Here is a 27,931-nt window from a genome sequence, read left to right on the forward strand (position 1 = left end):
TTCTGTTGAACTCACAGCTTCCTCAGGCCAGCTCCAGCGCTTATCAGGATTCACAGATTAACAAAGGATAGGGTTGCTGTGCTTGAGTTTCTTCATAGAATGAGAACCAGTGTGCTGCTTTACAAAGAATTTCTAGGCTTACTCCTGGCACAGTGTCAGCTGCTGCTGGCAGGGTGTCACGTTTAATAGACTTTTGTCTCCTGTTACATTATACACGTCAGCAGCGTGATTTCTTGCTCAGAACCTGGTAGAGGCCACAAATCACACCGGGCCATTTTTCATACTGTTACACATGATTCATTGCTCTCTCCTGGGGTGTTGTACATGAGTCATCAGGTGTGGTTACGCAGGAATATATGGTGCCATGCAGAAATATTTGGCTCCATGTGGGGCCAGGCTGCTCCGAGACTGTAAGTGAAGGTCAGCCTGCTGACACGGAGCTAGTTAGCTGGGGCAGGACGCTGAATTAATAGCTCCATGATGCCTCCGCTTCAGGCACCCGCTTCCTCCTTCTTCCCCCAGCTTTTGTTGCTGAGCACAGCATCATATGGTGGGGCTGCTGTCCCAGCTGCGTCCCCTCCCAGCCTTTTGCACCACCCCAGCCTGTTTGCTGGGGGGGCTGGGTGAGAAGCAGAAGAGAGCTTGCTGCTGTGCAAGCACTGCTCAGCTACAGCTACATCCCTGTGCTACCAATACTGGTCACAAATGCAGAGCACAGCGCCAGACCTGCTACTGTGAAGTAATCAACTATCCCAGGCAAAACGAGTACAGCCAAGTTCTTCCTCACTGCCTCAAAGAGCTGAGCATTGTTCTAATATTTAAGTCTGCCTAGGCAAAAACCTCCAGAATTTTGGATAAGAAATTCCTACCAAAATTATTCTTTATAAAAATACACCCCCTTCTCGCCCCCCCCATATGTACCCACCCTGTCTCTCCCTCCTATATACAACAGTGAACCAATATTCAAAAGCATCATTGAGAATGTGGAAAAGTATTATCATACTGATGTTTCAGGTCTAGGAAAGATACTATGAAATAACACTGTGATAACTCCTCCCTTCCACTCCCTCACAGTAAGTGCTCTATTGTTTAGCTGAAACAATAAACTTACATTGAGCTTAAGGATCTTCATGTGTTAAGATGGCTAAATGTAGCTGTGGCAGGATTTCCCCAGCCACAGCACTAGGTTGTCTGTCAGCCTCGACTCCCTCTCCAGCGCTCTCTCCATATGTAGCTGAAAAAAAGCAGTATGGAAAGTTCTGCTTCCCCAAAAGAACAGTTCACGTGTATTTGAAACAATTATGGTTGGTGGTTTGAGCGGGGAGGCAGGGGACAGAAAGAATGGCATAGGAAAAAGGCAGAGATATAAACAGCCTGATCTAGAAAGAACGAGCTGCATCAGCTTAACCTGGCAGAAAGCAAATCCTGTACATTTCTTCTCTGGACTTTTTCCGTAGTTTTGCACCACCTGATGCACAACAGCAGCACAGGCTGACTGCATTTCACACTCTGTCCTCTAGTGACACCATCATTCAGCCTGCTTAACCCCTGGAGAAAACGATCAGCCCCTCTCTGAGTGGTACTGAGGAATGAAGGGAGAGGTGGAAGTGCACTGATAATGGAGTGAAAGAGGGAATTGAAGGGAAGAGCCCAGAAGGCAGGCCTAGACATTGCCACTGCAGGTCAAGTAAGAGATGGAGGTATTGCTGTTAGAGCATCAATGCAGTCAAGTTGAAAGAGTTGTGACCTTAGAATTATATTGTGAAGGGTGCTGTAACACAGTGCTGAGTGTGAGCCCACCATCCTTAATGCAATTTAAATGCTTGCAGCCTTGTAGAGATGATGTTCTGGTTAGAAACAGAATTAAAAAAAACACTCTCCAGGATTATCTTCTTCCAAGAAAAAGGCTCTGGGTGGAACATCTATTTCACAGCACTGAGGAAGAGCAGAAAACACTGAAAAGCAGCTAATGGACAAGGCAGTTACTGGGTAAGACAACCATCCTTCCTAGTCTCACGGAGCCCAGTGAGGCCTCCCAAACCAGTAGATCTGAGTAGAAACCAGATTACCACCCTCTGAGCACAGCCTGTGAGCTGGTTTCCTGTACATCCTGCAGATACCCCTCTGGTGTGCGTCATGCCAGCTTGTCCAGAAGAAAGCAGTGGGAAACAGTGGCGACAGGACTGACAGTGTACTGACATCCAGGCAAACACCCTCCACTGCTCTCCCCATGTGGACAGAAAATGTTATTTTATTGTAGAAGGTGGTTGGGTTATCAACACAATTTCCCTTTGGTAAATCCCTGGGCTTTTCCAACCATCTGCTTCATTTGGATACAACAGTCTGGGTTAAGAGTGACATGGACTGGTAAATACAGATGTGACTAGTAAACACTGATTAGACCCAAAGACGACTCACTAGCAGAAGGCTTGGCCTGTCCTCTGACAGGGTGACCATGTGGTTTTGTACACCAAGCTGTAAATGAAAATCACTCCTGTCATCTCAAAAACAGAGACAGACTGTAGAGGAAAAATAAAAGCCAGCAAAAAAACCCATCACAGAATAAAATAGAAGGAAATAGTCGGAAAAGGCCTACAATTATTATCTAGTCCAACTGATGACCTCTCTGCTTCAGGGCTGACTGAAATCTAAAGCATGTTGTTAAGCACATTGCCCAACTGCCTCTTAAAACACTGACAGGCTTGGGGCATCAACCACCTCTCCAGGAAGCCTGCTGCAGTGTTTGACCACCCTCTCAGTGAAGAAATGTTTCCTAATGCCCGGTCTAAACTTCCCCTGGCACAGCTTTGAGTCATGCCCATGTATCCTATCACTGGATCCCAGGGAGAAGAGATTAGCAGATCCCTCTCCAGGTCGCCTTCTCAGGAAGCTGTAGAGAGCAATGAGGTTGCTTCCTCAGCCTCCTTTCCTCCAAAGGAGACAAACCCAGAGTCCTCAGCTGCTCCTCCCAGGATGTGGCTTTCAGCCCTGCCACCAGCTTTGTTGCCCTCCTCTGGACACGTTCAAGTACCTTCACATCCTCCTTGAACAGTGGGGCCCAGAACTGCTCGCAGTACTTGAGGTGAGGCCACATCAAGCACAGTGGAACAATTACCTCTTCTGGCCTTCTAGTTTTGCTGTGTTTTATGCACCCCAGGATGCAGTTGGTCCTCTGTGCTGCCAGGACATGCACTGCTGGCTCCTGTGAGCCTACTGCCACCGAGCACCCCAGATCCTTCCCTGCAGGACTGCTCCCCAACCACTTCTCTCCCAGTTTATGCTTGTGCCTGGTGCTACTCTATCCCAGGTGTGGAATCCGGCACTTGTGCATGTTAGATTTCACACCAATTGTGATCAGGTAGATCAGGTAGACCCGATGCTCCAGTCTATCTCGATCCTTCTGCAAGGTCTCTTGTCCCTCCAGTGACTCAAGAGCACTCACAGCGTAGAATCACAGAATGGTTTGGGTTGGAATGGACCAAAGATCACCTAGTTCCAACCCCCCACCATTAGACCAGGTTGCTCCAAACCCTGTCCAACCTAGCCTTCAACACTGGGAGGGATGGGGCAGCCACAGTCCTGGGCAACCTGTGCCTGTGTCTCACCACCCTCAGAGATTGTACAGTCAGCAGAATTGCTAATAGTGCACTAAACTCCAGCATCCAGATCATTGATGAAGTATTGAACAGCACTGGCCCTAGGACTGAGGCCTGAGGAACACCACTGGTGACCAGTCACCAGCCAGATACAGCCCCATTCACTACAACCCTTTCGAGTTCCGCCCTTCAGCCAGATGTGGTATAGCATCCCTATGTTTTTGTCCCGTGTCACTGACACTTGCACACCCTAAGTGTGTGACACCAGCCTCCTCTGGCTGGTATCACTTCACTACTAAATCAGAGCAAACTAAGGGGAAAGAGAGCTGGAATATCCACATACAACAGCTGCATGCTTGGTTTCAGTGCTCAGATTAAACAGGAAACTCACACAGTCAAATGCAGTAATGTGCTCTTCAGAAAGAGCAGGCATCCCTAAAAAGAGGAACCATATTTCTTTACTTGTTCCATCACACTAAAGAACTAAAACAAGGAGCATTCCAAGTGCTTGCTTGATCCGTGAGTATGTTTATGGTTAAAGTGCAGGTACTGAGCTACATCCTTGCCTGATGGTATCTGCTCACTTCTCAGCGTGCGTTACTCTCAGGAACTGGAGGGCAGCATCTTGTATGGGTTGAGGATTCCTTTGGGATCTAACATGGCCTTGAAATGCTGCATTAGATGGATTGCCTCCCTGGGTTTGCTGTACTGAATGAACTGCTTTTTCTTGAAGCCCAGTCCGTGCTCTGCGCTGATACTGCCGTTGTATTTTGCAGTCCACTCATACACAAAGGGCTCAATGGCATCCAACAGGGAATGGTTATAGGACTCAGCCGTGACGTTCAAGTGCAAGTTTCCATCTCCTGTAAGAAAACATTGCAGAAGTGGGTCTGTAAGAAACACTTGGTGGTCCCACAATGGAGACTCATTACTGCCTCCTCCATGTACCCAAACAATGGTGCCTTTGTTAGTCTCCAGACTGCGTAAAGGACAATTTGCTATCCTTCTACAAACACCAGTGTCTCCATTCACAAATAATTCAAGTAGGATCTTTGTTTTTCCATGCTTCCAGTGCAACATTTGAGGAAGGGTTCTGAGTTAAGCCACATTAAAATTGCTGTTATTGTGATCTGAAAATTCAAACTGTGGTGCCTCAGTTATTGTCCTGCTACTGAGGTGGCATGCCAAAGACTGCCCCAACGGCGTTTCATAATGATCATTAGATTTTAATATGGCCCTTCATCACTTTCTCTCTCCCTATTATATTTGTGCAATGCTCTAAATGCATTTTGGCACGTGTCAACAGAAACAAAGCAAACAGAACATTTTCTCCTTTTGCCACTTGCGGGTGACGTATTTAATCAAGCACATAGCTGTTGGGTATTCAGGAGACAAAACACACAAAGATAAACAAAACTTGCTCATTCCCACTCCGAAACCTCTTCCTGCATCCCAGCAAACCCTCACAGTAAACAGCTTAATGCCCACTATCAGGAGCTACCAGAGGCAGCTTTCGTTATGCAGGCTTGTCTTTTCATCTTTCCATGTCTTTCAAATCATCTCAAATCAAGCATGCTTGTGTGCTCTGTTGTTTTTGTTTTCTTTTGAACACAACAGCTCTGCTAAGCTACCAATTTACCTGCTTGTAAAATCAAACTAGTTTCAAAGCATCCTGACAAATGTACCAGCCCTTCTGTGTGTTACCTTTATCACTCTCTTTTGGAAGGTTAATTACTGAGACAAAATATTTTTCCAATATGACTGATCATTTTGGACAAAAAAGTGTTTACCAGAGGTTTCCAAGTACAAGTTGATGGTCCAATTAAACAACCTATGTATTTCAATAAAAAGTAGAGAGCAAGAATCCACATCCCTCTTACATTCAGCTCTGGGGCCCCCAACATAAGAGGGATAGAACCTGCTTGAGTGATTCCAGAGGAGGCTATAAGGATGCTCTGAGGAGACAGGCTGAGAGAGCTGGGCTTCTTCAGCCTGGAGAAGAGAAGGCTCCATGGAGACCTTTGAGCAACTTCCAGTGCCTAAAGGGGCTACAAGAAATCTGGAGAGGGACTTTTTACAAGGGCCTGTAGTGACAGGACAAGGGGGAATGGCTTTGAGCTGAGAGAGGGGAGATTTAGATTGGATATGAGGGAAAAAATTCTTCCCTGTGAGGGTGGCGAGGCTCTGGCACAGGTTGCCTGTGGCTGCCCTATCCCTGGCAGTGCTCAAGGCAAGGCTGGACGGGGCTTGGAGCAACCTGGTCTAATGGTTGTCCTTGCCCATGGCAGGGGGTTGGAACTGGATGATCTTAAGGTCCCTTCCAACCCAAACCAGTCTGTGATTCTGTGAATACACAAACGAACAGTTCAGTGGCCGTCTGCCTAGCAACCTGCCATTTATATATGGAATAAAGTCTGAAAGCAATGAAATTCAAACACAAATTTCCTCATGCATCCTCCTCTTCTGGCAGCTCTTGCCTATTTAGTCTATGCCTCTCACTAATCCAAAAACCAACCCTTAAACCTACTTGGAAGTTGCCCAGCAAAATGCCTGGAGCACAAAAGAGCAATTGGTCATTTCCTAGCATCCACACTTACCCAAGTGGCCATAGCCCACCACACTTTTGGCACTTGGGCCCAGCCGAGCCCTGGTGTCAGTCACGAGATCATACAGCTTTCCCACAGGGAGGGAGATGTCGTATTTGTAGACATAGCCATCGTGAGTGAGGGCCTCTGTTATCCTCTCCCGCAGGCTCCACAGTGTCTGGTCAATTAAAGATAAAAGATATCCACATAAACCAAGTACCTCTTGGATTCCATGCACTGTGGCATGGAGGGAAAGAGAGTCTTGATTCTTTGCATATAACACCAATATCTGATTTCCCTTGATATCTTCCACCTCTTGAAAGCTAGTAATAATACTTTTTTGGCAGCACTGTACAGTGAAGTGATACACCAGTTCTTCAAGCTTCCAGTACCCCAGAGAGAATGAACACAGGCATGGGCATTCTCTCCAAAGCTGTTTTGAGTTTCCCAAGACCTGGGAATGTGCCTCCCCTACTGAACTGCAAGGGCTGGTTTGGGAGCTGGGGCTGGAAGAAACATGGGTCAGTGTAAAAGACTTACATTCACAGGACACAAAACACTGTCCTCACCAAAACACTACGTGTCCGTCCTGCTCCCAGGGACGACAGCCTCTGCCTCTAGCACACCCTTGTCCTGCTGGCCTACAGGACTTTGCTCACTCCTGGCAACTAAACTTCTGGTTTCAATAGCTTTCAGGCAGTTTGGGTCCTACCCCGGCAACTACTGAAAGATGTACTACATTATTCTCATTTAAAAAAAAAAAAAAAAAAAAAAAAAAGAGGAAATTGAAACCCCAAATACTCAGGCCTTCTGGGAAGAGTCAGCAGTGGAGCAGTGGTAAGGATTCTCTCTTAGCATTCTTACTCAATATGCAAATAAGGTACCAAGTCACTCAGGGACATTTATACCAAACATCAGTCTGCACATTTCCTTATTAAAAAACACAAATCCAAGTAGAGAAATGTGTCAAAGAGATTTGTGCAAGAGGAAACGATGACTTGCCTTTATTTTTTTCTCGTCTGTTGCCACAGTTCCATCAGTGACCAAACCAGAAGTCATGGCTTGTTCTAGGAAGTTGTTCAATTTTTCTTCATCATGGGTTGAGTTGGAGCCCGAAGTTTCAATTAAAACATAAAAAGGGCTGTCTGAAAGTGAGGGAGAACAGAATAACCAGATGTTCTGGGGCAAAAGCACAGGAATGTAGTGCAGGTTCTGGAGCTTTTCCCAAGCTTGGCACATTTCCTGAGGTTGTTCTATGCCCAGATTCTCTGGTACCAGTGGAAGGCTAGCTCAAGTGTCAATCTTTTATCTCTAGGACACTTCACTTACATGCTATATCCTTTACCTAGCCACTACTTTTCAGAAAACTAGCAGTTCTGTGGGAACAAGTAGAAATAACAAATCTTACCCTTAAAGGCTTCCATCAAATGTCTTTGGAATTGAATACTGGGTACAAAAATTATGATGGATGACCACACACCCACTGCGTATATAAAAAACATAAAAACTAAGCAGTACAATGCCTCTTTCTACAGCATGAATGACACTGATACCTCTCACTGGGCTGGTCAGCTTCAGATGTCTCTCAACCAATTCCATGCACCTCTCATCCATGAACTCATAGGCAGACAGGATCTCTCCCAGCATGGCTCTGCAGGTTGTAAATGTTTCCAGAACTTTAGCAAAACTCTGACATCCTTCAAACAGAACAGAGAGGAATCAGGAACAAATCCAGGCCCCTGAAACCTTGTAAAATGATTTAAAAAGTCAAGCAGGGGCATCTCTGCTGAGGCTCACTCAGAAGTACCGGTGCCTACCCACGTACGCTGCTGAGCCAGACCCTGACCTGCAGACTTGACTTCCCAGCCTTGCCTTGTCACTATGGTCTCACCTGGTGACCACTGGATTAGACAGATTGCCTACGGTCACCACACCTGCCCTGCTCACCTCGCCTGGTTACTGTCAGACCGGGCTCTCATCAGTGAGAGCAGTGTCCTGCCTGCTTCTTCATCCTGCTAAGCTCCTGTCTCCCCTTCCCTTTCAGAACAACCTGCCCTTGCAGGTATTTTACACGTTTATACCACTGATGTAAAAGATCTGCACAGATATTTTAACATCCAGCACCACATTATTTCCCAGAAACAAGCTGATGCTGGTACTTTAGCTCAGCAGGCTGACCAGCACTTTCTTCGCTCCATCCCTATTCTCTTCCCAGCCTCTGAATTCAGGTGTGAACTTAGCACCAGCTCCTACCTAGGAATGCCAGGTTCACAGCCTTTGGTTTCTGAGGACAGAGGATGGAGACAGCAGTGATAACTCCCAAGGTCCCCTCAGATCCAATAAAAAGCTGCTTCAAATCATAGCCAGTGTTATCTTTGCGCAGAGAGGCCAAACAGTCCAGAGCTGAGCCATCAGCCAGCACCTGTGAGAATACAGAGACCCAGTGAAAGCACCTATGTAGAAATCTGTTGGCATAAGCTTGCTTACTACCAAGCTAATGACCAGTGGACTCCAGCTGCAGCCCACTCCCAAGGTCTTTCCTCTGATCCTCCACTCCCAGCTCTTCCTCCCCTCTATATCCTACCCGAGTGTTCCCCAACTTTTCTGTTTCTTTTTTTACAGTGCTGTTTGCACACATTCCAACAGAACAAGTAATAACAGAAGACTGAATTTCTCTGCTTTTCTTACCAGCGGTGAAGGTCAGCCATTCTTTGCAGCCCTAGCTCCCATTACTCAACAGAAAGAAGGAACACTATTTAAACCAGTGAACATAGTTAACCAGAATGAAGTAAGAACTCGACCACCTGAGCCTTAAATCAAGGCTGAATGTCCCCAAGACATGTTATTAAAGGCTGTTTCAACACTAGAGGGACTAACCTGAGAAGCAAAAGCTCTCCTTTCTGGGCATACACAATAAAACCAAACAAGGCTTTTGTTACCTACCTAACTTACTTCCTATTAACTTTTTGCTCCCAAGCCCCAAAATCTTTTAGAACTAATCCCAGCCTTTACACACAGAGGCACAGGCCTGCAGGGCAGAAGCAGGCTGAGGTACAGCAAAGACTCTAGGAGAAAGCCAGCAGCCAAACAAACCCAAAGTGGACAGCCCTATTAGAAATCGAGTGAGCAGCCACTAGGAGACAGTGCCATAGGATGGGATTAGTGGAATGTTCCAGAGCCTCACCACTTCACAGAGGAACCAAACTCATGCAGGTGACCTGGGATCACCAAAGCTCTCCCTGTCTTCTTTTCACTTCTCTGGATTAGAAAACCATCTCATATCACTCCTGTCAGTAAGGACAGAGGGCACTGTCGTAGAAATAAGAGATGCTGCATGCATGAAGACACTTGTTGACTCCTCAAAAGAGCCATACAAGGAAAAGTGGAAGCCTGGAGAGGAACTTGTCTGCATAAGGGACAGCTCAGGGCTAGAACAGCAGGAAATGGTAGGAAGTGAGGTTTAAACACAGAAGGGAACCACCAGGTACTCGCCTTACCACTTCCAGTCCTAGCACTGTCCCTCGGAGAGAGCCGTATCTCAAAAGCCGCAAGCCTCCAGCATTAGTGGCCACATTGCCACCGATGTGGCAGCTACCCTTCGCCCCCAAGTCAAGCGGCATGATAAACCCCTGCTCCTCCAAGTACTCGTTGAGCTTCTCTAAGATGCAGCCAGCTTGGCACACAAGGATTCCTGAAACATAAACAACCCACTACAAGCTGATACTCCAGTAAAAGGTAAATACCACATGTATGATTCGTCTGCTACTGTTATAACCTAAGGATTACAACAGGAGCCTGCAGGAAACAGGCCTCTGACATCCCTCATGAACCTGCTGGGCTGAACCCTGCTGATTTTGCAGCTACTGGTTCCCAGAAAAATGGCTTGCTTAGGGCATGGGGCACATTTCTGTGCCTTACACCTTTACAATATTTACCAGACACCTTGTCAAAGCTGGTGATCCGGTTCATGAGAACAGTGGAGAGAATGATCTCATCAAAGACAGGAACGCTGCCCCCAACAAGGCCTGTGTTACCCCCCTGTGGGTTCACTGCCAGGTTCCTCTCGTAACAGTACCTGGAAGGAAAAAATGTTTCTGAAGTCTTGCACATTTTAAGCCCTAATCCAGTCTATTAGAAGCGTGTCACCTCCATGTAAATGTCTACTGTTGCAGCAGTGCTTAATGCTCCTTAAAATTAAGCTGTGTTTAGCCTAAAGATTAAACTGACACAGAGGTATAGTGTCACTGCAAAAGTGAGAAAGCACAACTCCTTACTGAACTCACCCAGCACTGAGAAAAGCAACAAACACTTCAGGTTATCTCTGTGCATATCTACAGATCTGCCACAAAACATCTGCCTGGAAATCACTGCTCACACATACATTTATAGCAAGCTATTTATGTAGCAGTTTCTGTTAACAATTTGGCTTCCTCAGTGGGCTCTGACAACAGTTTAAGCCATTACTGCCATATACCTGCCTTTAAGAAATAAATGCCCTGTAGGTGATGAAGCATGTGCATCTATACCTCAAATGTATCACCTCACAGCCTGCAACATCCCTGCAAAGCACCCCCATCACATCCTCTCTGAAGTCAGAGAGGATCCTGCACAACGGACGGCACAAAGCTGCATGGTACCAATGGCTACTTCAGGAGTGGGCTCCTGCAGCTCTATATCTCAGCCAAACAGCAATCCCACATCCTGACGCTCACAGCAGTGAACCAGAGAAGTGTTCTTACTTTTAGTGGTCAAAACATTAGATCCTCAAACTGCCTGATTCTGGCCTAACCTTTACCTTTTCAGACACACCTTTCTGAATCCTTCAACACAACTGCTCCTCTTGAGCACTGGCACAGTGTCTGATTTAGACAAAAAAAAAATCAGAAAAGTAATCAATACTGAAGTCAATTGCTTACCTCTCACCCCTCCACACTAAGCACTCTTAAGACCCTTCTACTGAAAGCCATCAACGTTGATTTGAGACGCCTGCTGGTGCCCACAGCCTTTGCAAGCACACCTGGCCAGGAGGGGCGAGTTTTATTTTGTAAAACAAACAAAAGATTGGCCTTTATGTCTGACTGATACTGACATGACACCATCAGTCCAGAAAAGCCGAGGGACAGGGACAGCACCAGGCCTGAGAAATAAAAGCCACAGGTGAAAGTCCTTTTCTGCCTTGAAAAATTTCAGCTACATAAAAACATTCCTGTTCAGGAACCTGTACCCATCACTGCCATAACCCCAGGCTAGCAACAGCATGTAGTGCCTCTGGTCCTGGGAGGAGCCGGAACAAAAGGTACATCAGGAAACAGCGGGCAGCTGGGATATGAAGAGCAGAAGAGGGAGCTGGAGTCAGAGTTCAACTACACTGCAGTCAAGAAGAAAACAGCTCCAGCATTTCCAGCGCTTGAGTAATGTCTGAACATCCAGAAGCCCCCTTCACGTGACATACCCTCCCTCACCTCAGCTTCCTCGCCACAAAGCCCAACAGAAAAGGTGCACGTTACCTGAGAACCTGAGACACCTCTGCTGTTGTCTGTGGCTTCAACATCAGCTTGCTACAGCCTGCAATGAAAGCAAGGGACTCTCGAGGCAAGCTGTGGGCTCTACAGGGGTCAGACAGAAAAGGTGGTAAAGCGTGATGTCTGAAATAACAACGCTCCCTCCACCGTGAGACAGAGGCGCTACTAAACGAAACATATTCAACAGCAGGCTTTCCCTTAAAGCGCTGCAAAAGCTTTGCATGTCCCTGTAGGCTGCTGCCAGCAGGGGCAATGGGAAAGGTTTTATATTCTTATGAAATCTTTGACAAGAGCAACTGAAAATTTCATCACATTCGTTCTCTGAATGCCAGCCAAAAGTGTTAACTGTCAACGTGCTTCAGGAAAAAATAAATAGTGAGTTAATAGGTCTTAGGGTTATTCTTTTGTAATGAAAGCCTGAAAGATTACTAAATATTAGGCAATTCTTAAAGGAAAATTTTGGTCTGTGAAGATGTGGTCTGCTATAAATAAAGATGAGATTTTCTTTGCCTTCTCATTCTGGTCTGGTAACAGAGGCAGAGAGGCTTAAACAAAACCAGGAATCTAAGCAAGCTCACTTACCTCGGACCGATTTAAGCCAGTCCACGTTAAATGGTCTCAGTTCCTCCGCATTTGTGATGACTCTGCCTGGCATTATCTGCTCGAAGAACGCCACATCGCCATCAGACACACGGGAGAAGGGCAGCCTCCGCACTCCGTACCGCTCGCTGGTCAGCATGACCTCCTGGAGGCTGGAGGAGCCTGCATGGAGAGCTCTCCTGCTCCGAGACCTCGAGTCCCACGGCCTGGGAACCCTACCCGGGGGCTGTTTCCTCTGCTGAAGCAGCCCCAGGGCATTAGTGCTGCTCTGCTGTGCCGAGGTGCTCCTGTGGAAGCCCGTCAGCCACCTCAGAGGCGCCCAGCGGCTCCGCACAGCGCACCGGGGCACCACGGGGAAAACCCCCATGGCCACCCTGAACAGAGGGGCCCAGCCAAGGGGCAAGCTCCGCTCCGCTCCGCTCCCCGCCACCCGGGCTCCCCTCCCAGCCCGTGAGGAGCTGGACAAGGTTCTACGGGTGACAACCGCTCTGCCCTGCGGTACCCCGGCGGTGGGTGAGGGCGTCCATCGTGTCGCAGCACCTCAGGACAGAAACTCTCCCTTCCACTGTGACCAGCGGCCCGCTAACCCGCAGCCGCGCCGGGGCCGCCTCACGCACCGCTCAGAGAGGGCAAACCGCCTGTGGGGCAGGCAGCCCCGGGCCGGCTCCGGTACGGGCGGCAATGGCGGCCACCGAACAGACTCCGCGCCCCCGGCGGGCGTAGGCCGAGGGGCGCCCACCACGCATGCGCTCAGCAGCGCCCACCTTTCCCGATGGACCGCGTTGGGTCCTAGCGCCCGTTCGGGACAGCCCGCCCCTGCGCGCCCCCCGGTGGTCGGCCCCGTGCATCGCCCCCCGCCCACCGCAACAGCACAAGGCGCTCTCCCACATCGTTGTTCCCAAAAATACTTTATTTATAACAATATATCCATTATCTATAACATGATCCAAAAATACAGATATACATTTTTTACTTTACATTCTTTCTTTTTTTTTTTAATAAAAAGATTTATATTCTCTTCCATTTACAAAGGGAACAAAGATCTAATTACTTTAAAAAATAGAACAATTGGGTTAAAGTTGTTTCATCTCCAGTTTGGACAAGCTGCAATAAAGCTGAACCCCACAAGGTATTCGAGTATTGCGACAATCTTTAGTGGAACATTCCTTTGTGGATCCTGTTCACCCTTCTCCATGAAAGTATATTTAACACTGTACATTCAAAATTCAGGAGAAAGATTTAAATCCCTTAGTAAGCAAAAATGAAGGCTACCGGTATTTCTGTCTATAAGGTGTCTTAAAAATTGGCCAAGAGACACTCCTGAGCCTGTCAGAGCCCCCACATTGGTGTGTTCTGAGTGGGACAGTTTATTGCTGGTATCGGATCATTTGAGACCTTACATTGTCAAGAAAAGCAGTATGTTGTACCTCACACTGTTCATGAACCCTAGCAAACTCTTTCCTTTTGAGGACTGACACTAAGTTCCAGAGCTTATTTTTGCTTTGCTGGTTAAAGTGGAAAGTGTCTGCTCTTCCAAGCCCAAAAAAGCACTTGCTAACAAAATGTGTTTTGCTGTCCTACGTGACCACGTTCTCAGAGCTGAGGGTGGTTAGCTTTGCAGTGACTAAGCCACAGCTGCACAATTCTGTATAGTATAGTTTCAGCGAGACTTCCAGAGAGGTGCAGTGGGATTTTTCAGATTGTTTTAAATCAAAAAATCAAATGTTTGATCTATGGTGACAACACTACTAATAAAGCCTTGGGGGGAAACAGGGGAAAGAGTAATATAAATATCATTGGGTGGAAGGGGAAAATAAAATCTGAAAGAGCATCACCACTACTCTTCAGAACACAGTCAACACTCCTCCATCAATCCAGTGTAGCAGGTCAATGAGGTACAGGTCTCGCTCATGGGCTACTGAATTACAGGCTGGCTCATGAGGTATCACGATTAAATTTGCTCTCCCCCAAAACAAGAGGCAGAAAAACAAAGAGGGCTGACTGCATGTCTAAAGTCAGGTTTGTGTGACTGCTCTTCCTCCTCCTCCCCTCCAGCAATCTGCTTTTCATTTGGCTGCCTGCCTTCTGGGTGCTATTACAACAGCGACAGTGACAAATGCACATTATCTTGTAAACAGAACTGTGGAAACTTCATATACAACATGCAGAGTGATGTAACATGGTGAACACATGTGCAGCATCACACTTTAAATGACAGGACTGGAGACAGGCTTTTTTTTTCCATAGCAGATGCAATACACAGATCAAAATGTCCACAGAAAAGCTGTCCCAGGATTAAGAGGTTTCTTCTATGTAACTCTTGACATACCTGCAGCATCTACAAATCCTAACAGAGCAAAGCAGGGAAGGAAAATTGGCAAGAGCTGTGGTCTGCTAAAACACAAGTAAGAGGGTCAGTATAAAACAGGGAAAAAACTTTTCTCTTTTGGGAACAGGTGCTGATGTCTGACTGCAGTGGTTTTTCCTCTGTACTGTTCATTCAGATTGTTTTTACAGAAGAAAAGCTCATCTGGAAGTTTCTTGATGTCTTTTCCAGAAGTTTATACCAAGACACAATGGTATGCAAAGTAATACACAGCTCAGCACAGAGCTGCCAGCAACACCCATTAGGGATCACAGACAGCAAGTTCATGAACCTTGGTGCCTACTGCTGCAGGGCTTTGTGTAGGTATTTTTTTTCCCCTCCCCCTCTGTGAGCAAGACCATCTTCCCCCACATCTTTTATTACAGGCAGGTAAGCCCCATAATGCAAGGGGTTTATACGCAGACAACACTTATCTCTGCCCTTCCCTCAACTTCCACATCCACTACTGACTCAGAGGAAGGAAGGAAGAAAAAAAACAGAAAGACTTTTGTTTGTTTTCCTACCCCTAATTTCCTTCTCTTCCTACTGCTGCAGCAACTGACACTGTAGTGGCAGCAAGGATTCACATTCATAATCTGAAAGGCAGTTTAAAGAAGAACATGCAAATGTGCAACACCCCACCCCCTCCCCCCAAAAAAGACAAAAGTCACATTAAAACATTCCTGCTGAATGGTCTTCCTCAACAGCAGTGCTTCACAGCAAATGCTATTCACACCCCAGCCCCCAGGTTACAAGGCTGCTTTTCAGCTTTGAAACACACTCCTGGGAATATGCACGTTGTCCTTAGGGAGCCTTCCCCTAAAGATTGTTTTCCTGATTTACCCAGGTGCAACACATGCAAATACAAGTTACAAAAGTCAGGCCTTCATCTTATTTTATGAATAAACCCGACCTTCTATCTCTATTAGAATACTTTAGATTTCATCTTCACAGTAATGTACTTAAAGGATCTTCAGAGAAATGGAAACAGCCAGGAAAGGTAACACCCTCTCTCAGTACTACTGTCACTAAGAAACGGCAGGACAAATCCTTTGCTTTTTAAAGGTTTTCTCCCCCAAAAGACAAACGTTTTCTAGGAGGAGGTGAAAAGCCAAATGGTTTGCTTAAGGTTCATGTGACTGGGGGCAAGATTAAGTAAAATAAAGGCAGTGCAAAGGCAGACAGAAGAAATTTCCCAAAAGAGAAGACTTAATCTCATGTCTCTCCCAAGCCTATGCCAGCAAAACTCGGAGGAAACAGACACTGGAAACAGTGAACCAGCTTTCCTGTTTCTTTCTGTACTACAAAACTGCAAACCAGATGGACTTCACACCTAAACAATGAAACCTAATTTCTTTCATGCAGGCTACATCGGAGAAAATTCCTTCTCTGCACATCAAGCTCCAGGCCTAAGCTGTTTCAATGATGGTGATGCACCACACTGGATTGAGGCATTTCGTTCTCCTGCAGTGCCTTATGTGGTTTTACAGACTCCGCTAAACTAGCAGAGACTACAGCTACTGGCTGCCCTAGCACTTCATAGTAACACCAATTTCAGTGCTGTGCAAGTATAACATAAATAAAATACCTGTGGCAAAGGGATTTGGGGCTCCCTCTGAAAGCCATTTTCACTTGAAAGGACTGGAATTACAACTGGCCACTGGACAATCAAATATCATATCAGAAAAAGAAGGAAGGTAGATTAAAAAAAATAATCAAAGATGATATTGCAACATGAAGGAAGGAATATTAAATGTATTCCCCTACTTCTTTTTCTTTCTTTCCTGAACACAACGAGGACAAAACCTAGAGGGAAAGAAGGAGAGGCAGTAATCAGTTCCTGTAATTAATAACACATAGTCCAAAAGGTTTTTTATCATTTGGGAATGAATGAGTGGAAGGGTAGTTTAAAAGCAGGCTATTTATGTAAAGGCAAAACCTAGAGCAGTCTTCAAATTTTGCTTCCAGAAGTGAAACAATACATACACAGTTCTCAATTTTAACCATAGCCACAACTACATGACAATACAGCAAGTCTAAGATGCAACATGTATACATTTACATAGCCTCAGTTCAAAACCTCTGCATGTGCCTGGGTCCCTGTTTTGCTCCAGCCAGAATCCAAGACTCACATGGAAGGAGACTTCAGGAAGAAAGTTCCCTTTGTACCTTCTACCATAAAACAAACATGATTCCAAACCATAGAAGATGCAAACCCTCTGATGACAAGAGCAAAGCTCCTCTGTCAGGAAGGGTAACAGTGGGGTTTTAATTCTTACTGTGATTCTTATGAGGCAAATTGTAGACTGATGAAAATCAAAAAGTGGTCTCTTGTCACACTCACCATTTCCCTTTTGGTTTGGTGGTGAGGTCCACGCAAGCGAAGTGGAACCATTCAATTGGGCACTGCAAAACAGAAAGGAAAAACCCACAGGAGATGTTTAGTGTTTCACAAAATGAAAGTAACAGCTGAATGGTCTAACTGAGCAAGTAAGACCCTCAGATTTCACAGCGATGTGATGTAGCAAACATCTGGAAATAAATCATCTCAAGTGCTTACATCAGGATTATCACAGCCAATCATTTCTCCATAGGACACCTGGTGACATAAGCAGTAGGTAGGTTCATTGGGGTCCACTGGCATGTCTAGGACATCTGAGGGATGCACTGACAGGATGGTATCAGCAAACTCAGATCTGTGAACAAGGACAGACTGAGGAAAAACACTTTCCATTGCAGGTAACACCATGTTCCCAAGATCTAAATCCCACTTGGGAACATTAATTTTTAACAGTATCTTCTCTAAAACACACTGATTGTACTTTAGAGTTTAGCTTACATTATCACAGATTATCCAATGACAAAAATCATAAGGCAGGTTTAATTTTGTAACATGAAGAAAAAACGTATTAAATTCTTATTACAAATACAAAACATGAGTTTGACTATAAAGGATTAAGAGAATGATTTGTAGATACCATGACTACAGTAACAAAATTAATGACAGATCACTTCTGCTTGTGGACAGAAGAATCTGATTCACCACCCAATCTGTTTTAATAGACATTCTTTCTCTCATTGCCAGGTATGAGTGAACCCTCTTGCTCTAACAGGTATGCATTAACTTGATATATCAGTAACGGTCAATGGAAACAGTTTTTAGTTTTTGTCCCTCTGTTTAGCCACATGAGAATATCGTAACAGAGCCCCTTTGGCATAAATCTAATCATGGAGAGGGGATATGCTTTTTTCCTTGCGTCACAAAACCAAGTTAGATTTTTTAAGACTACCTAGGACAATTCTTTGAAAATAATCCTCAAAGTTCTCCACGATTTCTAGAACAATCCATCATCAGTTTTTGCCCTGATGGGCAAGTGTTTCTTTTGACAATTAAGACCACAAACAACTGTTAAAAATAGCTGCAGGACAAAAAAACAAAAAACAAACCTCAAAGCTATTTTCTCCCAGCTTGCCAACAGCAACAGAAAAGCTGATCTTGTCCTTCCAGTCAAGAGAGCATTTTGGGCATGCTGAGCTTCCACATGCCAACCAAGGAGTTAATTAACAAAGCTGACTTGTTCTAAGCAGGACACTGATGAACTGGAGTAAGACCAGAACACACTAACACCACCCACCATCCAGACCTGAGTCATAAATACGGTAATATGAGCTTGTGGAAAATTCATGAAGAGTCAAGCCAAAGTCACCAGAGCTGTGACAGGCTACACCTTACCCTCCTTTGAGCTTCTTTTTCTTTGGTGTATCTTCTTCAGATGTTCGTCTGCCTCGACCACGAGAGCCTTTTTTGTCTTTCTGACTTCGTCCCTCTGTAAAGAAAAAGAACCATTGTTTCAACCTACTGGAATCCAAGAAACATGCCCAGATGTTCTTATTTTGATGCCATTTGTTTTGAAAGCCTTATTTCATATGTAACTTTACACGAATGTTGATTCTGAAATACATCTGCATACCACAAATATGCCAAACTGGCAAGTAGTACGACTGAGCAGCAAATTCTTGTGGTCACAGTTGTGGCAATTCGATCACTGCAGTATACAGAATCAGAGTTGTTTAGGGTGAAAAAGACCCTTAAGAACATGAAGACCAACCATTAAACTAGCATTGCCAAGCCCACCACAACAGAAGCCAATACATTAACTGCAAAAGGTGTTTAAAAAATCTAAGATCACATACAATCTGCAAATTAAGATCACATACAATGAAACTACTATGCAACCCTGGCAGTTCAGAGATAATGTATCTTACAGAAGTCTAACACTTAATTATGGAAAATGAAATAAGCAGCATGAAATGTTAACCCCGTATCATTGCACGAGATATAAATAGCATCATCTTTGATTAGACACGCTGTAATATTTTTTAAATCTCAGTATATTTTTAAATATTCAGCCACTTAATCAGTTACTCAATTATCTTTTATGTCCACATCTGATATCTTACCCCTTATTTCACAGTTTAAAGGCATAAAGCTGTGCTACTGTTAATCACACTCAGATTTCACATTAATCACACGAGATTTCCAGTATACATTAGAGAAACTGGTACCTTCGTTGAACTTCTATTTTTTCCTGTCATTCTCAGCTTGATTAGTATCCAAATTCTGGTAAAAAGAGGAAAATAGGCAAATCTACTTTCCTCAAAAAACAGCTTAGAACTTACTGAGTAACAGACCAAGCCTGAAACCAAGACTGTTACACTCAAAAGTTGTAAGAACATCACTTCAGTTTTGTCAGAGTTGCCCCTTGGCCAGCACCCTCCTTACAACTGTGGGCCACCTCAGGGTGATCTGGCAAGCAGAGACATTAAATTAGATTCCAGCACAATGTTTTTCTTCACATGTTTATTGCTCACCAGAACACTGTAAATATTTGAAGAGTATTAAAAACAAGTAAAGAAGTACCCTGTGGTGTACTAGTATTCTTCCTCCAGAAAGAACAGCCTACTTTCTATCTTAGCCTTTCGGGTCAGAGGTACTCAGTGCTGGAAAAGGCTGTCCACCAACATATAAGATGTACGCACTTTTCAGGCTTCGAGATCCAGGATTTTCAAAGTCACTGCCTTCCAGTTTATCTTTCAGATCTGCTTCAAACCGGGCCAAGTCTGCATCCAGCCGGCGGATATGCTTATCCACCTGCACAGGAGAGAAAACCACAAACTGAATTTTAAAAGAAATACATTAAAATCCCCAAACGAAAACAGGATGGTCTAATAACATGGCTGTTATCATCACGAACAGGGGTATACTACTTCAGAGCAGGGCATGAAAGGGCTGCCAAACTGGAAGAGCAGAATTAAGGCAGAAAAAAAGAAAATAAGCAAAAGCAAGAGGACCTAATCCCTCTGCAGACAAACAGAAAGGAAGGAAGGTGCTGAAATATTAAAATAAATTTTCTCCCTGCAATTTTCAAAACACATTATTCAACTGTTGTCCATGAATATGTGCTGAGCACATCAGTCTGTTTTTACTGGTGCTCCACTGCCATGCTATATGAAGAATTTAAGTGATAAATACAGACTTTTGCCAGGTATCTCCAATGTCAAGCCAATAAACATTAAATAACTTGTACTCCCCTGGTTGCAATGACATGGCTTACAAAGCAGACATATAGCAAAGCATTTTAAGCCACCAAACAGTGTTGCTGTAATACTTAGCTCTCAATTTAGGTATCTAGGATACTTTTCAGTTCCTATGAAGCAATTTCCTTTTCTATAGTATTTATGGCAATAAAATGTACTGCAGCTGCAGATGTAGCAGAACCCAAAGCATCCCTAGAACCCAGACAAAAGACACCAAGTACAGTCAGAAGGATTGCCTTTGCTCAAGTTTTGTCTAAGGGATAAAATATAGAGATAAGAATTACTCAAGGGACAGCTAAACAGGAGTAGGGGCAGAAGAAGAAAAAAAAAGTGGAAAGCTAAATCTTAAGAAAGGTCCATTAAGGAAAACTTAGTGTCCAGTATACAACCAGAGAAGTGGAGCTGACAGGTTTGTTTTCTTTTGCCACTTGGAAACAAAGGTAACTGAGCAGATTTTATTCCACTCCTCCACAACACAGAATTGAAGCTGACTTAAAAAATGTCGCTTACAGCTAAGACCAGCCCTAAACAAATTACTGGGTGACAGGAAAGCTGCTGGGGAGGAGAGAGTGGGGTCAATTTGGTGGTATTGTTACACAGCAGATGGGTACTACTAGATCAAGTGATCTCCAAGCGGAGAAGAGAAGGCTACTTGACTTGCATACTACTTCCAAGAGAAGCCTATTTGACTTGCATAGCCTGAAGAAAAGGTGGCTCCAGGGAGATCCTATTGTGGCCTTTCAACACCTAAATAGGGCCTACAGAAAATGTGGAGACAGACTTTTTACGAGGACACCTACTGACAGAACTAGGGGAAATGGCTTTAAGATGACAGAAGAGAGATTTAGATTAGATATTAGGAAGAAATTCTTCCCTGTGAGGATGGTGAGGCCCTGGCACAGGCTGCCCAGAGAAGCTGTGGCTGCCCCATCCCTGGCAGTGCTCAAGGCCAGGCTGGACAGGGCTTGGGGCAACCTGTTCTAGTGGAAGATGTCCCTGCCTGTGGCAGGGGGTTGGAACTGGGTGAGTTTTAAGGTCCCTTCCAACCCAAACCAATCTGTGGTTCTGTGGCTATAATTCTATGACTAAACCCGATAACACAAAAAGGTTGAGGAAGGCAACAGAAAAATAAGCTTGAGGATTAATAATTTGTTTCAGTAAGATAGTTAAGTATAAACATGTCAGAGAAGATTGACACTGTGGAAGCACCTTCCATGTGCACCAGCAGCAGCCCATTCCATGGTATGATCATTTCTACAAGCTCTCACTGGTTGTGACGCTCACCATCTCATAGGTCTGCATGGCCAGCTGGACTTTATCATCACTGTACTCTTTACATTTGCTGTAGGCACTCTGGATTTTCTTCAGGTGTTCCATTCTCTCCGCGGGTAACATGTTCTTCACTGATTCAATGTATTCTGCTGCAAGACTGTCAATTTCAGCTTTCTTGTCTGAAAAGAATAGCATATACATGTGAGAAAGCTGTATGCTAAAGCAAAGATGTTTTTCTTCTACCTCTTTATGGTATTTAGAGGACCTCTCCTGACAGTTTTTGGATATCCCCTGACTCTTTAATGTACTCACCTTAAAAAAAAAAACACCAAACAACCCAAAAGAAGAGTTACAGGTATTCACTCTTCAGTACTCACGGTAAGATCCTGATTTCTCAACTGTTTTACAGTTAATTCAGAGGAGAGTCTCACAGTTCAGAAACTTAACCCACAGGTTCACAAACTTCAACCTCTCTTCCCATATGCAGCACACTGCATTTGCTGCACAGTCATTAACCATTTTAACTGTTCTAATCAAAAACTGCTAACGTGCAACCAAACACCAACACAAACCTCAAAAAATGGAAAAAAAACCCTGGTCTTGCAAGAAACACAGCAACCTGCAACTGAGTCCATGTGGAAATATGTGCAAGCAGGGCCATCCACAGGGCCATGGGGTACAGCAATCATACAGCTGCAAATTAATGTGCAACTGTGGAAAAGAAATCTAGTCCTGTGAGGTGCAGCCCTTGCAGAAAAGAGGCAAGTGCTGCATAGCACTGAGCTTGAGAAAAGGCAAAGGAGAGGGAGACACATCCTCTAAAGCCAAGTCTCCACAAGGCTGTTCCTGTCCTTTTCCTGTCCTTCAGGTCAAGGCTCTCTGTCAGACTTTGCTTACCAGAACACCTGAACACACCTTCTGTTCTCTGATCCAACTCCCGCATCAACTGGAAGTTCCTCTGCAGCTCGCAGGGCAGGTTTTCAATACCTGAAACACAAAGACCAAGCAATCCTACATCCTGTTCTCCCCGTGGCAGCCATCCCTCCATAGCCATGTAACACTGAACAGAGCTACAAGTCCTGCTGGCTTACGGAGCCAGCGGCTGGATCACCCACTGCTGTGCTATATGTACACATGCAGGCAGACACAGAGGCAGCACATGTCCCTTGCTCTTGACTGGAAGCCTTCCAAGGACAAAGCCTGCACCACAGGAGACCTGCACTTAAATGTACATTTAGTTCTACATACTGCAAACCATGGCATAAACTAGGTTGCAAAAGGCCTTTAAGACCATTAAGTCCTTTACCCCAGGACTGCCAAGGCCACCACTAAACCATATCACTGAGGGCCTCATCTACATGTTTTCTGAATACTTCCAGGGACGGTGATTCCACCACTGCCCTGGGCAGCCTGTTCCAATGCCTGAGCACCCTCTCAGTGAAGAAATTGTTCCTAATATCCAATCTAAACCTCCCCTGATGCAGCCTGAGGCTGTTTCCTTTTGTCCTGTCGCTTGTTACCTGGGAGACCAACCCCACCTCACTACAACCTCCTTTCAGGTAGTTATAGAGTGATAAGGTCCCCTCTGAGCCTTCTCCTCTCCAGACTGACCCCCCCCCAGGTCCCTCAGCTGTTCCCATCACAGGTGCTCCAGGCCCTGCACCAGCTCCATTGCCCTTCTCTGGACGCGCTCCAGCAGCTGCCCGCTCACACCACGCGAGCTCCTGCACCCGTGGGACCAGCACTCACCCGGCTGCCGCGGGTCTCCTCTGTAGCATATTCAGCGCCGACCTCCTCCTGTCCGTAACGTACATGCCCCCGACCGCGGATGGACCAACCGTGTCCCACCTGTGACAAGCAGATAGACCGCATGTCTGCCCGGACAGATGGACACCCCTGTGGCAAGAACAGCTTGGGGCAGGACTTGATCCTTTTCCCTCTTTTTCCTACAGAGAGAACGACCGAGATTGGGCAGCTGATCAGCTCGTACCTGGTGAAGGATAAGAACCTGGAGGACCACACCATTCACCTGCTCTTCTCTGCTAACCGCTGGGAACATGTGTAAAGATAATGTTTAAGATGTAAAAGAAAATTGCATGGTATTGAATCCTCCCGGGGTTTTAGCTTGCAATAGGTATGAGAGTATGATCCTGTTTAGCAAGGGAAGCATGTCTGGAAATAATGTCTCATAGAATCACAGAATAGTTAGGGTTGGAAAGGACCTTAAGATCATCCAGTTCCAATCCCCCTGCCATGGGCAGGGACACCTCACACTAAACCATGTCACCCAAGACTCCCAAGTTTCAAGAACTCTCACAGATTTGGATTTAATCTTAGGTCAAATCCCACAGTTTAGTTTTTTGCAGTCATTAGATGCAGATATTTCCAGTGCTGTACTAGCATCAGAATGGGGAAGCTGAGACTATACCAGCCTGGAATAGGAATATACATCTTTTCCTGAGAGACCTTGCTTTGCAAAGAAGTCTGTGTGAGTGACAGAATGGTTAAGGAGTCGTGTCTGAACTTAACTTTAGCTGAAGGCTGTGTTCAGCTGTAAGCAGCTGTCCGTCCTTTTGGCTCCTGAGTCTGTGTGGAGCTAGGGAAGTGAGTGTTGGCTGTTGCTGGAAACCTACACTGGAAAGGGGTTTAATTAAGAAAAAAATAATAAATCTTTACTGTAGTGGTGGTGGCAATAAACTGAGAAGCATATGGCAGATGAGTGAGCTGTGAGAAGTTGATGTGAATAAAGGATGCTTTTCTCTGACTGAGGCAGAGTGTATCACAAATCTACTAAACCACATAAAAAAGGAATTGACTCATAGAATAGTTTGTGCTGGAAGGGACCTTAAAGCTCATCCAGTTCCCATCCTCCTGCCATGGGCATGGGCACCTTCCACTAGACCAGGTGGCTCCAAGCCCTGTCCAACCTGGCCTTAAACACTGCCAGGGATGGGGCAGCCACAGCTTCTCTGGGCAACCTGTGCCAGGGCCTCACCACCCTCACAGGGAAGAATTTCTTCCCAATATCTAACCTCAGTCTCCCCTCTGTCAGTTTAAAGCTGTTCCTCCTTGTCCTCTCACTTCAGGCCCTTGCAAAAAGTCCCTCTCCAGATTTCCTGTAAGGCCCTCTTTAGGCTCTGGAAGCTGCTATTTAAATGCGATCAGCATCACAGATAACCCTGACATCACTGATGGTCACCATTAATGATGACATATATTAATAGGGAATCAGCAGCCTCATGAGCTTCCTTTCATTTGTATTGCTATGAAGGAGTGTAACTGTTTTCTTTTCTCTTACCACGTGGTTTTCAGACCAATGATGAAAGAGAAACTGCATAAGGGGATCACACTTGTAGTTGACAGATATGCCTTTTCCGGAGTGGCCTTCACAAGTGCCAAACAGGTGAGTGAGACCTGCAGTAGCCCCTGCTTCTCTCTGTATTTTGTAGAACCACAGAATGGTTTGGGCTGGAAGGGAGCTTTTAAAGCTCATCCAGTTCCAACCCCCTGCCATGGGCAGGGACACCTTCCACTAGACCAGTCTGCTCCAAGCCCTGTCCAGCCTGGCCTTGAACACTGCCAGGGATGGGGCAGCCACAGCTCATATCTAAATCTCCCCTCTGACAGCATAAAGCTATTCCCCATTCAGTTCCCCAATGCTTAGAGAAGCACTGGAAGCTGCTCTAAGGTGTCCCCAGAGCCTTCTCTTCTCCAGGGTGAACAAGCCCAGCTCTCTCAGCCTGTCTCCATAACGGAGCTGCTCCAGCCCTTGCAGCATCTTCGTGGCCTCCTCTGCACTCACTCAAGCAGCTCCACGTTCCTCTTGTGTTGTTGCCCCCAGAGCTGGACACAGGACTGCAGGGGGTGTCTCACAAGAGCAGAGTAGAGGGGGAGAGTCCTCTCCCTTGACCTCACACTGAGCTCAGAAAGATCTACACTGAAGCTGTGCAGTGTATTTGGAAGCAGCTTTCTTTTGGACTGATCACAAGTTTTGGACTGGTAACAGCTGTGTGGAGACTCAGAATATGACTTGGTATTTTGCTCTGTTAGGCTCTGCAGAAGAGATGTTAAAATCTCTAGTGCTGTCCAACTTAAATGATCATGAGAGGTGCACAGCACCTAGCAAAACCTGCCCCCTCAAAATTACCAAGACTGAATTCTCACATGGTAAGCTGGGATATCACCTCTTCAGTTTGTAGCCTGTGCTTAGTGTTTCAGGCTGCATCTCCTGTCTTTTCTGCCTATGCCTTTCCCACCCACTCTTTAGCTAACCTGCTGCTTTACCTGCTTTGGATTTCTTACTTTCACCTCAAACTTGGTTATCTTCTGTCTGGGACAGAACTTCTGCCTGGAGTGGTGCAAACAGCCTGACGTTGGACTCCCAAAGCCAGATCTGATTCTGTTTCTTCAGTTAAGCCCAGAAGCAGCAGCAAAACGAGGGAACTTTGGAAGTGAACGTTATGAGAACAGCTCCTTCCAAGAGAAAGTTCTACAGTCCTTCTACCATCTGATGACAGACAAGACATTAAACTGGAAGGTGAGGAAATAACCCTAACACTCTGTTGGGGTGGGGGAAGACTTACTTGGTTGATTTATTTTCTGAAAGAGCTTTATGGAAATCGTTCTCTTAAAGGGAAACTGACTGTCCATCTCTTGAGAGGAATTTTCACTTTAAGCAGCACATCTGTGTACAGTATCCCAAAGTGCACAACTGTCAAACAGATAAATAGCAGAATAGATGGTGAAGAGGTGTCCCTGAAATAAGCGTGGAAATCCAGTTTCAGTACACATTAAAGGTATAGTTAGCATTCCTCTCTCTTTGCCCCTCAGTTAGAATGACAGACGTTGCCAAAGAACCCTCTGAAACACAGCGTGAAACCTAGCTCTGTTACACAAGTAACTGGAGGATATTGTGTGAGCACAGAGGTGATGCTGGCTGTGCTACCGTTTAATCACAAAGTCTATTTATTGTGTATCCTCACAGCTGCTGTTCCTCAGCAGTGTTGTGTGGGCCAGCATTGCAGAGGTCACTGCGATAAATCTGCACATCTCTACATCTCTTCACCAAATCCTTTGTACACTTCAGTCACTCCCTCAACTGCATGGGAGTGATGCTTGCTGGTCTTCAAATGTCAGCTTGGGAACACCAGCCATCATGTTCTCAGGCTGACAGCTTTCTCAGCTCTACCGCCTTTACTGCCCTTAGCTTGCAGTAGTTAAAAACCAGCAAATCTGAAAGTGGGACATCACATGATGGATTTTTAGAGGTTTCTGCTATCATGGGTGGATGTTTCTGGGGGACTACAGTACAGGATGAAGAACGTTTACCTGTGTTTATGTCCCATGTCTCAAAGACTGTCAGCAAACAACGCAGCAGCAGCAGTTCTTCTGTTTCCCTTCATTCAGCCCCACATCTATTTCTTACAGGCTTATTCTTAAGTAAAATAGATTTTTCCAGTTCTACTCCAGAAACCATATAAAACAGGATGTGTAATTAACTCCTTTCACTGCTGATGAATAGTATCAGCATTGAGTAATGGAGGGAGCAGACAGTAGCAAGGTGAGTTTTTCTTAGTTGGTATCATTAATTGAAGAATATGTTTCTGTATTTTTTGTCCTGGAAACAGGTAATGGATGCTTCAAAGAGCATAGAAGACTTGCACAGAGAAATCAAGTCCATTGCAGAGAAAACCATGCAGGAAGTTCAGAATAAACCTTTGGAAGAACTCTGGAAATAAAACTTTATACAGGTTACTCTTTTAGACCTAAGGGAAAACTCTTAGATCCTCCTCTCTTGGTTCACTCCCCTACATCACCTTCCAGTAACTGCTTTGATCTCATGTATTCTGAGTCCAGCATGGTGCTGATGTCCTTGTGATTGTGTCTGCTCCTCCCCTTCATCCTGCATAGTCCCTTCTATATTTTATACATGAACATGCAATAAGCATGTAGCAAATTCCTTGTAAAACCCTCCCTACCTCAAGCAGAAGCTCTTGTTCTAGCTCCAGTCATGTCATGCAGATGTGGGCATGGAGCCCAGGGCTGCCCCTGGACAGACAGCACCAATCTCAGTTATGGCAACTGCCATGTTTCAGATTCTTCTGCTTCTCTAGTACATGCATTCCCAGTGCTGAAACGATTTTGTAGAGGACGTCCTAATAAATTACTCTTTAAAACATCTTGCACAGGTCATTTTTTTTTCCCCAGAATGATAATTTATCTTCTAGAAGGATATATAGGAAGTGAAGGTGCTGCGTTTCAGACACAGGAGGAGTAGTTTGCTAGAGCCGTGGAATGGAAAGATGAATTCAGGTCTGCTCCCCAGCTTTTCAGTAAGAACAATACAAAAACTGAACTGCTATGAGCAGGTAGGAATTTGAAATTGATATATTA

At 45.3% G+C, this 27,931-nt stretch overlaps 3 protein-coding genes across 4 annotated transcripts; 1 reads left to right on the forward strand and 2 right to left on the reverse strand.

Moving 5' to 3' along the window:
- Window positions 1–4,004: 4,004 nt before the first annotated feature.
- On the reverse strand, window positions 4,005–12,743 carry D2HGDH (D-2-hydroxyglutarate dehydrogenase). The gene is made up of 9 exons (XM_057408382.1): window positions 12,286–12,743; window positions 11,689–11,746; window positions 10,117–10,256; window positions 9,679–9,872; window positions 8,435–8,603; window positions 7,735–7,878; window positions 7,184–7,326; window positions 6,194–6,359; window positions 4,005–4,459 (listed from the first exon to the last, which is right to left on the reverse strand). The coding sequence occupies exons 1-9, from the start codon at window positions 12,668–12,670 to the stop codon at window positions 4,200–4,202; spliced, it is 1,659 nt and encodes a 552-aa protein (XP_057264365.1). The 5' UTR covers window positions 12,671–12,743; the 3' UTR covers window positions 4,005–4,199.
- A 452-nt stretch (window positions 12,744–13,195) lies between these two features.
- On the reverse strand, window positions 13,196–22,679 carry ING5 (inhibitor of growth family member 5). 2 transcript variants are annotated; one of them, XM_057408383.1, is made up of 7 exons: window positions 22,436–22,679; window positions 21,551–21,717; window positions 19,709–19,820; window positions 18,402–18,495; window positions 17,229–17,364; window positions 17,013–17,074; window positions 13,196–16,474 (listed from the first exon to the last, which is right to left on the reverse strand). In XM_057408383.1, exons 1-7 carry the CDS (start codon window positions 22,590–22,592, stop codon window positions 16,432–16,434), a joined length of 771 nt encoding a protein of 256 aa, XP_057264366.1. In that variant the 5' UTR covers window positions 22,593–22,679; the 3' UTR covers window positions 13,196–16,431. The 2 variants fall into 2 exon arrangements, with proteins under 2 accessions (XP_057264366.1, XP_057264368.1); XM_057408385.1 differs by having other exon boundaries at window positions 22,454–22,663.
- Window positions 22,680–23,366: 687 nt separating this feature from the next.
- DTYMK (deoxythymidylate kinase) lies at window positions 23,367–27,716 on the forward strand. The gene is made up of 4 exons (XM_057408435.1): window positions 23,367–23,599; window positions 24,851–24,941; window positions 25,878–26,075; window positions 27,166–27,716. Exons 1-4 carry the CDS (start codon window positions 23,367–23,369, stop codon window positions 27,274–27,276), a joined length of 633 nt encoding a protein of 210 aa, XP_057264418.1. The 3' UTR covers window positions 27,277–27,716.
- The last annotated feature ends 215 nt before the right edge of the window (window positions 27,717–27,931 follow it).

This window comes from Pezoporus wallicus, unplaced genomic scaffold (assembly GCF_028554395.1).
Source record: "Pezoporus wallicus isolate ANWC-B61680 ecotype Strahan unplaced genomic scaffold, APGP_CSIRO_Pwel_v1 contig_4238, whole genome shotgun sequence".
Lineage (NCBI taxonomy): Eukaryota > Metazoa > Chordata > Aves > Psittaciformes > Psittacidae > Pezoporus > Pezoporus wallicus.

What these genes read in the sequence shown, in the direction of transcription:
- D2HGDH (XM_057408382.1), bottom strand. Translation starts at nt 12,670, where the DNA reads ATGGGGGTTTTCCCCGTGGTGCCCCGGTGCGCTGTGCGGAGCCGCTGG. An exon ending in CTGGCTTAAATCGGTCCGAG is followed by an intron (nt 11,747 to 12,285) that starts GTAAGTGAGCTT and finishes CTTTCATTGCAG; the next exon opens with GCTGTAGCAAGCTGATGTTG. An exon ending in GAGGTGTCTCAGGTTCTCAG is followed by an intron (nt 10,257 to 11,688) that starts GTAACGTGCACC and finishes TTTTCCTTCCAG; the next exon opens with GTACTGTTACGAGAGGAACC.
- ING5 (XM_057408383.1), bottom strand. Translation starts at nt 22,592, where the DNA reads ATGGCTATGGAGGGATGGCTGCCACGGGGAGAACAGGATGTAGGATTG. An exon ending in AAAAAGAAGCTCAAAGGAGG is followed by an intron (nt 17,365 to 18,401) that starts GTAAGGTGTAGC and finishes CCTTGTTCACAG; the next exon opens with ATCTGAGTTTGCTGATACCA. An exon ending in ACCAAACCAAAAGGGAAATG is followed by an intron (nt 16,475 to 17,012) that starts GTGAGTGTGACA and finishes CTTTCCCTCTAG; the next exon opens with GTTTTGTCCTCGTTGTGTTC.
- DTYMK (XM_057408435.1), top strand. Translation starts at nt 23,367, where the DNA reads ATGGACCAACCGTGTCCCACCTGTGACAAGCAGATAGACCGCATGTCT. An exon ending in CCTTCACAAGTGCCAAACAG is followed by an intron (nt 24,942 to 25,877) that starts GTGAGTGAGACC and finishes TGTCTGGGACAG; the next exon opens with AACTTCTGCCTGGAGTGGTG. An exon ending in ACAAGACATTAAACTGGAAG is followed by an intron (nt 26,076 to 27,165) that starts GTGAGGAAATAA and finishes TCCTGGAAACAG; the next exon opens with GTAATGGATGCTTCAAAGAG.